Genomic DNA, 10,400 nt, shown 5'->3' with positions numbered 1-10,400 from the left:
AAAATGAAGGAGAGAATCCTAGAAGCAGCAAGAGATAAGGGGACAGTCACCTACAAAGGAGTTCCCATCAGACTGTCAGTGGATTTCTCAAAAGAGACCTTACAGGCAAGAAGGGGCTGGAAAGAAGTATTCCAAGTCATGAAATCCAAAGACCTACAGCCAAGATTGCTTTATCCAGCAAAACTTTCATTTAGAATGGAAGGACAGATAAAGTGCTTCTCAGATAAGATCAAGTTCAAGGAGTTCATCATCACCAAGCCCTTACTATATGAAATGTTGAAGGGACCTATCTAAGAAAAAGAAGATAAAAAATATGAACAGTGCAAGGACAGCAAACTCACAGTTATTAACAACCACACCTAAAACAAAAGCAAACCAAGAGGACAGCTAGATCAGGAGTGGAACCATAGAAATGAAGAACACATGGAAGGTTAGCAACAGGGGAGTGGGAGGAGGAGAAGGGGGAAGAAGGTACAGAAAATAGCATAGATGGTAGGTAGAAAATAGATGGGGGGAGGGCGAGAATAGTGGGGGAAATATAGAATCTAAAGAACTTGAGACACGTGGTTATAAACTAAGGGGGGGAGAATGGTGGGGGAGGGAGTGTGCAGGTGGAGGGGAATGAAAGGGGGGAATAGAACAACTGTAATGGTATAATCAATAAAATATATTTTTAAAAAAAGAAAAAAGAAAAGCTTGTTAAAATTTCTTGCCATACTGACATGTATATCAAAATTTACTTAATTTACTCCTTACCAGTTTTTTTGGCAAAACTGCCTTTAAGTATTCCAGGAAAGATTCTGTGAACTTATTTCAAAGACCCTTCCTGAAGGAGCCAGTTACAATGAATTTTCTGCCTGGAGGGGTTAAAATCAAGGGTAAAGACACCCACTTGCCTAACAGTTTCCAAAATTCAATTTCCAAAAAGGTACACATCTCAGGTTAATGTTTATTACAGAGGGCCAAAACCGTACACAACAGTTAAAATTAGAAACAAATGGCAAGAGACATATTTTTTAAGGATTTCATAAAAATTCTATGATGGCAGGTATGTAAGTCTCAAGATAATACTTGGGTCATTTGAGATGGCAATAAAGGCCAGAAGCCATCCCCTCTAAAAGACACTAGCAAACACTGGGTAACAAAGAACAAGAGACCTTCTGAATCCATGAGGACCCAGAAAGGGAGTCGGCAAGATCATCTGAGAAGTCAGCCACATGGATGCCCACTGTTTAGGTGCATAAACTCTTCTACCTTCTGGCCTCCTTCAGCCATACAGCTACTTATGTATTCTGGGCCAAGCCACTGCCTCAGAGCATTCTGGATGGCCTGGTACTCTTCTGTGTATCGGTACTACAATACAGAAAGAAAATGTAATTGACATTTCCGATATTCTTTTTAAAATATATTTTATTGGTTATGCCATTACAGTTGTCCCATTTCCCCCCTTCATTCCCCTCCATCCTGCACACCCCTCCCACCCACATTCCCCCCCTTTAGTCCATAAGTTCTTCAGCTTCTACATTTCCCACACTACTCTTGCCCTCCCCCTGTCTATTTTCTCCCCACCATCTATGCTATTTATTCTCTGTACCTTCTCCCCCCTTCTCCTCCTCCCACTCCCCTGTTGCGAACACTCCGTATGATCTCCATTTCTGTGGCTCTGCTCCTGATCTGGCTGTCTGCTTAGTTTGCTTTTGTTTTAGGTGTGGTTGTTAATAACTGTGAGTTTGCTGTCCTTTCACTGTTCATATTTTTTATCTTCTTTTTCTTAGATAAGTCCCTTTAGCATTTCATATAATAAGGGCTTGGTGATGATGAACTTCTTGAACTTGACCTTATCTGAGAAGCTCTTTATCTGTCCTTCCATTCTAAATGAAAGTTTTGCTGGATAAAGCAATCTTGGCTGTAGGTCTTTGGATTTCATGACTTGGAATACTTCTTTCCAGCCCCTTCTTGCCTGTAAGGTCTCTTTTGAGAAATCCGCTGACAGTCTGTCTAATGGAAAGTCCTTAATATGTGACTGTTCCCTTATGTCTTGCTGCTTCTAGAATTCTCTCCTTCATTTTAATCTTAAGTAATGTAATTATAATGATGTGCCTTGGTGTGTTCCTCCTTGGGTACAACTTCTTTGGGACTCTCTGAGCTTCCTGGATTTCCTGGAAGTCTATTTCCTTTGCCAGACTGGGGAAGTTCTCCTTTATTATTTGTTCAAATAAGTGTTCCACTCGTGGCTGTTTCTTTCCCCCTTCTGGTACCCTTATAATCTGGATGTTGGAATGTTTAAAGATGTCCTGGAGGTTCCTAAGCCTCTCCTCATTTTTTCGAATATGAAATGTTAAAGGGACTTATATAAGAAAAAGAAGCCCTGGCTGGTGTAGCTCAGTGGATTGAGCACAAGCCTGCGAACCAGAGGATGGAGGTTCGATTCCCAGTCAGGGCACATGCCTGGGTTGCAGGCTGGTTCCCTGAAGGCCAGTTCCCAGCAGGGGACACACAAAAGGCAACCATACATTGATGTTTCTCTCCCTCTCACCTTCCCCTCTAAAGATAAATAAATAAATAAAATCTTTAAAAAATAAAGAAAAAGAAGATGAAAAATATGAACAGTGAAAGGACAACAAACTCACAGTTATTAACAACCACACCTTAAACAAAAGCAAACCAAGAGGACAGCTAGATCAGGAGCAGAACCATAGAAATGAAGAACACATGGAGGGTTAGCAACAGGGGGGTGGGAGGAGGAGAAGAGGGGAGAAGATACAGAAAATAAGTAGCATAGATGGTAGGTAAAAAATAGGTAGCGGGGAGGGCAAGAATAGTATGGGAAATATAGAATCTAAAGAACTTGAGACACGTGGCCATAAACCAAAGCGGGGAATGGTGGGGGAGGCGTGTGCAGGGTCGAGGGGAATGAAGAGGGGAATAGAACAACTGTAATGGTATAATCAATAAAATATATTTTAGAAAAAAGAATCACAGACCCTAAGAGCTGTTGTTTATGTGGACTCTACCTACTAAGGTGAGGAATTCAAACTGACACACTTTCCATCAGCCACCAGGGCAATACCACTACATGCTACTCAGTCTCTGGAAAACTCCACCATTCACTCATGAGAGAATGAGAGTGAAAACAAGCAAGCAGTATTTTAGCATTATTATGAAAATAATTTTAACCTCTTGGACTTTGAGAAGATCTCATGGATCTCCAGGGGTCACTGAACCACATTTCGAGAACCACTGCCTTAGATGCTACTGCCATCCCTACAAAATTTTCTCAAGCCAGAATTGGGAAAATAAAAATTCCCACTTTCAAGTCTGCATATGACATTTATGCAAGCAAAGGAGTGGAAGAGAGAAAACTGACAGGGAGTCTTCCTTCCACTGTCTTCTCCAAAGTTGTATGCCTCTTCTCCCATTGAACAACCTCCCATCCCACACTGATAAATATTCTACAACATGTTTGGGTTTCTGTCCCCTGGGTGGTTTTCCCCTTTTCCCCATTTAGATGAAACAATACTTACAAACAGATCTCTGGTAAAGAATGTGACTAGACAAAGCAAGAATGTCTTTTATATGCACGGATATGGCTACATAGAATGCCACCAGAAACTCTGGATGCCTCTAATAGAGAACTGGGTGAAAGGTGGGCAGGAGTGATAGGGAAATAGTAAAACTGTTCACGTATAGTCTTTCTTTCATTTTGAATGTTGTATCATATGAATACGTAATCTACCCAAAAACTAAATTAAGATTTAAAGCTAAATATAATCTGTAGTACTATTAGTCTTTTGATGCTAAAGTTCCAAAATGCCCTGAGAGTTCATCGAAGTCTCCAAAATACCATGTTTTTTGGACCATATGACACACCTAGGTTTTATAGGAGGAAAATAGAAAAAAATGTTTTGAAGCAAAAAATGTGGTAAAATATTCAATATCATAAACAACATAATATTTCACCAAGGTAAATGTAAACAGAACCCAACAGCAGTATTAACAACCATTATTCCTCCCAAATTGGGATGGGGGGTTGCATATTATAGTCCAAAAATACGGTAATACATGTAAAGGAAAAACTAATAACAATAAATAGCTTACACATATGTATATGATGGTGGTGTACTAATTGCTTCCTCATAGCTCTTTCATTTAACCTCTGTCTTCACAGGTGTGAAAAACTCAGTTACCTGTCCAAAGCATAACACAGAGTTGCTACTGACAGGAGGAAAGCTGTCACAGCCTCCAAGAATTCCTTCCTCGGTCTCAGACATGTGGATTCTGGTTGACTTGTATATAAACAGAAGATTAAAAAAATATCTCAAAGAATGCTGAAGGCAAGATCCCCTACTACAAATCAGAGAAAACATCTATATGCAATATCCTACAAGTCACTTCAACGTACTGTGCCAATCGAGGACTAAGTCCCTCAGTGCTTGCCTATAATCTCACACCCCTGAAAACCCTCCAGGGGCTGCTTCTACTTTTCTGCTAAGTTTTTTGCTATGGTGGTAGTGCTCTTAAAGGTTAAATTTTTTATAATGAGAATGCATGATAAATATACATTACAATTATAGTGTTTATAAACAAAAAAAGTCAAAATTACAAACACCATAAAGGAGAGCAAACAATCGACTTATTACTACCTACTACATGTGCAACACGACCCAGGCCTCTGTGGGGTCAACAAAACAATGTAAGCTACACTAACTGAACTGTGTGCCAGGAGCTCACACTCTAGCTGGCAGGAGAAGACTAACAGAAATAAAACAATTAAAGAGCAAGAGAAAGTAACACAGAAGACCCCTTACACTCAGGAATTAGCCCAGTTTGGTCCCTCGCAGCTTCAGCTTCACCTGGAACTTGTTAGAAGTGTGAAACCTCAGGCCCCACGGTAGACCTACAGAGTCAGAAGGTAGATGTGAGGCCCAGTAATTAGTGCTTTGCCAAGCCTACCAGGTGATTCTGAGGTGAGCTCAAGTTTGAAAGCCAGTGCATTAGACTGAGGCAGTACAAACTTACAGTCCAGTAGAAAACAGAACTGTCCTCAGAAAAAGCACCTGCAGCTGGCTGGCCCACTTGCCTGACTACAACTACACCTGTCTCAAATCAGATTCAAAGTTCGCTCCTCAGCAAACTTAGATGTTATAAATCTCCAGATTTGCTAACAGAACTACACATCTATGAATGTCAAAAAGTTATCCTTCTCCACATGGCATTATAATGTGATGATTAAGAGCTCAAGTTCTGAATGTCCGTTTCAGTTCTATCATCCACTAGGTGTTTGGCCAAGGGAAAAAATCACATAGTCTCTCTAAATGATGTTTTCTCATATAGAAAATAGAGATAATAACAGTACAGTAAACATTTATTTAATCTTTATTTACTTCCTGGCACACATGAAGTACTAAAATGTCAGTTATTGCTAAATTCACATTAATTTTCTTATGTACATTCTGAGGAAAATGCAGAAAACTAAACGATCATAAAACATTACATTTCAGCTAAGAATGATAAATTCATTTATAATATAGCACTAAAAAGTAGGATAGTGGCGTAATTAGGTCAGTGGATAATTAGGATCTAAAACTGATACATCAAGAAATAATGGAATAAGGATATTATTTGGAATGTAATGAACTGGAAAGGAGAGAGCAGACAGGTAAAGAATGCAGCACGCCTATGTCTGAGGACACAGGAACATTTCACAAAATAAAGCTTATAGCACTATCTGATTTTCAAACATGTGCATGTATTAACAAAAACAAACATAAAACTGTAAATACCTACTCCATAAAGCAGGAGTCAACAAACTTTTTCTGTAAAAGGCCAAACAGTAAGTATTTCAGGTACTGCAGGCTCTCTGGTCTCTGCCACAGCTACTCAACTTTGGGAGTTTAACATGAAAGGAGCTGTAAACAATATGTAAATGAAGGGGCACAGTTGTGTCTCCATACAATTTTATTACAAAAAGAGGTGGCAGACCTGACCCACAGGCCACAGTGTGCCAGCTCTGGCTGTAAAGCATGCACTGATCGTTACGAGTCAGATGCGGCTCAATACCCAGCTCCATCGGCTACCTTACTTAAATTGGGTAATTACTTAATCTCTCTGTGCCCAAGTTCCCTCATTAGTAAAAGGGAATATTAAGAAGATCAATTGCATAAATTTACCATATTAAGTAAATGTTGTGGTAATAGCAGCATCCAAGACTCATCATTGGATGCTAACAGTTGTGGGGGGAACAGGATATTCACAAAGTCTTAAAAGAGCACCTGTCAAACAGAAGGGCATATGCAATGAATGGACTTAATGCCACTGAATTACATACTTTAAAATGGTTAAATAAATTTTATGTTGTGTATATTTTTTTACTCTATCAAAAAAGGAGGGAATTGATTAACAATGAAGGCTTGTATCTCACTCCATCCACAATCTAAGGCAATCTGGTGGCCTTGTCCCTCTCATAGCTGTGTCATATAGCACCTGTGACCTCCAAAGTCATCACAGCAGGGGTAAAGAGAGCTGGAGTCACACCAGGTCATAGCTACCTTAGGCCAGAAGTGCCATACACTGCACAAACTTTTTTTCATTTCAATTGTTTTTACCTTTCTTGAAATAATAAAGCATAATATGCTGAAAATTTGTGTACATTCTTTTGTCTTCAAAATGGCTACACAAAAATTCACCAATTTTGATATTTTTAATGCATGCTGATATAACAGCTGTCACAATACAATCTAACAAAATTATTTTGAATGAAGTTAAAGATAACTATGCCCTACTACAGCCATGTTATGGAAAAAAAACAAACTTTTGGCCAACCCAATACATAGTGCAGGATATACAGACAAAGTATGTTTTTAAATTCTTTTTCTGAATTGCCTAGAATTTTTTATTCTTGTTTATTCTAATTCTTTAGAAATTAATTTTATAAGGCAATAATTACACTTCTTACATTTATTTTTTAAAGATTTTATTTATTTTTTTACAGAGGGGAAGGAAAAGAGAAAGAGAGGGAGGGAAATATCAATGTATAGTTACCTTTCATGTACCCCCTACTGGGGACTTGGCCTGCAACCCAGGTATGCACCCTGACTGGGAATCGAACCAGCGACCCTCCAATTTGCAGCATGGCATTCAACCACTGAGCCACATCAGCCATAGAAATACTTCTTATATTTAAAAAGCAACTTGTTGCCACTTTTCCAAATAATATCATAAAAGATTCAACCTTTTGTTGAAAAAAAGGACAACTCTAATCTCTGCCCATAAAATAAAACATGGAATCACTCTTTTTCCCAGTTTCTACTGTGAAAAAGTGCTTACTGCTCTGCCTTCCTTTCTAAACCATTCACAACTATTTTCCTATTGTAAAATTAAAATATATTTTTATAGAAAGTTTTAATCATATCAAAAAAATGGGTGGAAGTAAAATTTGGTTGGATCCCCACCAGCAAGAGATAGTTGTTGTTTTTTTACAAGTGATTGTATTTGTGTATGTGTTTTATGTGTACGTAAGTGTATATTTTTGGTTTTTTATTTATTTTTTTAAAGATTTTTTATTTATTTATCTTTAGAGGGGAAGGGAAGGAGAGAGGGAGAGAACTATCAATGTGTGGTTGCCTCTCGTGACTCCCCTGGTGGGAACTGGCCTGCAACCCATGCATGTGCCCTGACTGGGAATTGAACCGCGATACTGTGGTTCGCAGGCCCGCGCTCAATCCACTGAGCTATGCCAGCCAGGGAACTATTTTTAAACAAAAGTAGAATCCAAATGTATCAGGCACATTTTATGCAGCAGCATCGCAAGTCTTCTCAGTGTTGCCTGTCTGAGGTCCCTGATTACTTTTTTTCACCCCGGGTGATTAGGCAGACCAAATATGCATGGGTGCTAACCAACTACAGAGAAGTACAGCCCAATGGTCTCTTACATCTTGCTCACGTTACATGCCTTTCATCTTCCTGTGGGACCCACCTGATGCCCACAAATGTACCATCTGAGAGTTCTGGGGAGTAAATGTACCATGGAGCAAAGCTTTCACCAATGAGAGACAGAAGCTGAGGAGCAAATCTTCTCTTTCCTCTGGGTAGATTGTCCTGGGATGCAGTGCTTTACACATCCTCCTGGGAGACAACATTAGGAAATCAAGCAATGAGTTGTATACTTGTTACTAAGGGTGGCCAGCTTGGAAATGTACCTTGGAACTGATTTAATCTTCCATCTCTCAGTTTCCCTTTAACTCACTTCTGCTTCCTGGAATTGCACTTCCTGAAATCCTAATGGCATATAAGGTTTTTGCCTTAAGCTCCAGGTAGGTATTGGGGAACCCAGATAGAGCACACACTGTGAATGCTCTGCCTATTATCTCTTTAGCTCCTACCACAGTAGGGCGCCCTGGCCTAACTTCCAAGTGCCGATGCCTGCATCTCTTTAACTAATGGCATCCTTTGGTGTTCAGGGCCCATTTTGCACCTGATAATGGTACATTGGAAGCTCCAGACAATTGATGTCCTTGGGAGTAGCCTCAAACAATGACTGACAGGAGTTGGTGTGTAAAGAGCCAATATTTCTTACTGTTTCTGTGAGATAACATGGAACATGAGTTCTACACTGGCTCCAGAGTTCCTCAGTGAAATTAGGTTTGGTTGCCCACCAGTGATAAATGGCTTGACAACACCACTTTGTTGAGTAACTTTTCTTTCCCATCTGGCTTCTCCTCTCCTCTACCACTATGTCCTGGGCTTATCTCCCAAATAAACTACTTGTACTTGAAGAAAAAATGTGGGAGGTGGAGGGGTGAGTGGCAAAAGATATTTTACAAGAGGAATCTAGCAGATAACCACCTTGATAAAGTAAGTAAACATAGTGTCACCAGTAATAGTCAAACCATGTGCTTTCTGAAGAATGCACTGTGAAGGTAACAACATCACTAGGTAGTGGTATAACTGAGCTAATCATGACTCTGGTCATGAGGAAATAATCAGCCAAGTTCAAATCTGCAAGGCCTGGACTCTTCAAAAATGCCCATGTCTCAAAAACAAAACAAAGTAAAACAGAAAGTCTAGTAAAGTCTTCTGGCTTAAAGGAGACTAAAGAGACATGACAACTAAAATGCACTGTGTGACCCTTGACAGGACGTTACATCAGAAAAAAGCTATAAAGGACACTATTGGGACAACTGGGCAGTCGGATGATAGAGTGCATATTACATGCTGATCTTTTTATCACTGTTACAACTTACTGAGTTGTGATAATTCTAACATAATTATGTAGAAGATACATGATAAAATACTAGAATAAGTTAGTGTTTTCTGCAACTTTCATATCATTCAACTAAAAAAATGTGTGTATGTGTATCCACGGACTAAGAGAGGAAGAGAAAAAAATAAAGTAACAAACTTATTAATCTAGATGAAAATATGCAATTATTCACCGTGTAACTTTCCTGACGTCTTCAAATTCTTCAAAATAAAATGTTAGGAAAGTCTTCCTGAATGTCAAGGTTGTAGTAGCTGCATAAATCCAAATATCCCAATACATCCTCCAAAAACTATACAAACAAGAGGCAGGTCGGAGAAGCCGTACCCCGCGAGAGAGCGGCTGCAGCAGCGGCAACACCCAGCGGCGATATCGACAGTTCCAATCCGTTGCTTTACTTTTTAGCTGCACGAATATAATCACTATGCCAAAGAGAAAGTCTCCAGAGAATACAGAGGGCAAGGATGGATCCAAAGTAACTAAACAGGAGCCTCCAAGACGGTCTGCCAGATTGTCAGCACCTGCTCCACCGAAACCTGAACCTAAACCAAGAAAAACATCTGCTAAGAAAGAACCTGGAACAAAGATTAACAAAGGTGCTAAAGCGAAGAAGGAGGAGAAGCAGGAAGCTGGAAAGGAAGGCACAGAAAACTGAATCTGTAGATAACAAGGGAGAGTGAATTGTCATGACAAATTGGGGTTGATTTTATGTACCTCTTGGGACAACTTTTAAATTTGGCAAAACAGCGGGATACAAAGTCAATATCCAGAAATCAAAGGCATTTCTGTATACTAACAATGAATCAGCAGAAGCAGAAATCAAGAAAAAAATCCCATTCGATATAGCAAAAACAAAAATAAAATATCTGGGAATAAATCTAACCAAGGAGGTTAAAGACCTGTATGCAGAAAATTACACAACACTGAAGAAAGAAATCAAGGAAGACACAAATAAATGGAAACATATACCATGTTCATGGACTGGAAGAATTAACATCATCAAAACGTCCATACTACCCAAAGCAATTTACAGATTCAATGCAATACCTATTAAAGTACCGATGGCATATTTCACAGACATAGAACAAACACTTCAAAAATTTATATGGAACCATAAAAGACCCCGAATAGCAGCTGCAAT

At 39.3% G+C, this 10,400-nt stretch overlaps 2 protein-coding genes across 2 annotated transcripts in view; one reads left to right on the top strand and one right to left on the bottom strand.

Moving 5' to 3' along the window:
- RAD52 (RAD52 DNA repair protein) overlaps positions 1-10,400 on the bottom strand; it is a 33,594-nt gene that overhangs the window by 15,026 nt on the left and 8,168 nt on the right. Inside the window, 2 exon segments of the mRNA XM_037064634.1 lie at positions 1,255-1,353; positions 4,188-4,289. Of these exon segments, the coding sequence (XP_036920529.1) occupies positions 1,255-1,353; positions 4,188-4,271 (183 nt within the window). The 5' untranslated portion in view covers positions 4,272-4,289.
- Positions 9,573-9,987, top strand: LOC118999999 (high mobility group nucleosome-binding domain-containing protein 3-like). Its single transcript, XM_037064796.1, has one exon. It carries the CDS (start codon positions 9,684-9,686, stop codon positions 9,912-9,914), a length of 231 nt encoding a protein of 76 aa, XP_036920691.1. The 5' UTR covers positions 9,573-9,683; the 3' UTR covers positions 9,915-9,987.

This window comes from Sturnira hondurensis, unplaced genomic scaffold (genome assembly GCF_014824575.4).
Source record: "Sturnira hondurensis isolate 20B ecotype Veracruz unplaced genomic scaffold, ASM1482457v3 Scaffold0015509, whole genome shotgun sequence".
NCBI classification, from domain to species: Eukaryota; Metazoa; Chordata; class Mammalia; order Chiroptera; family Phyllostomidae; genus Sturnira; species Sturnira hondurensis.
The sequence above is the reverse complement of the archived record's forward strand: the minus strand, read 5'-3'. Positions and strand labels throughout refer to the sequence as shown.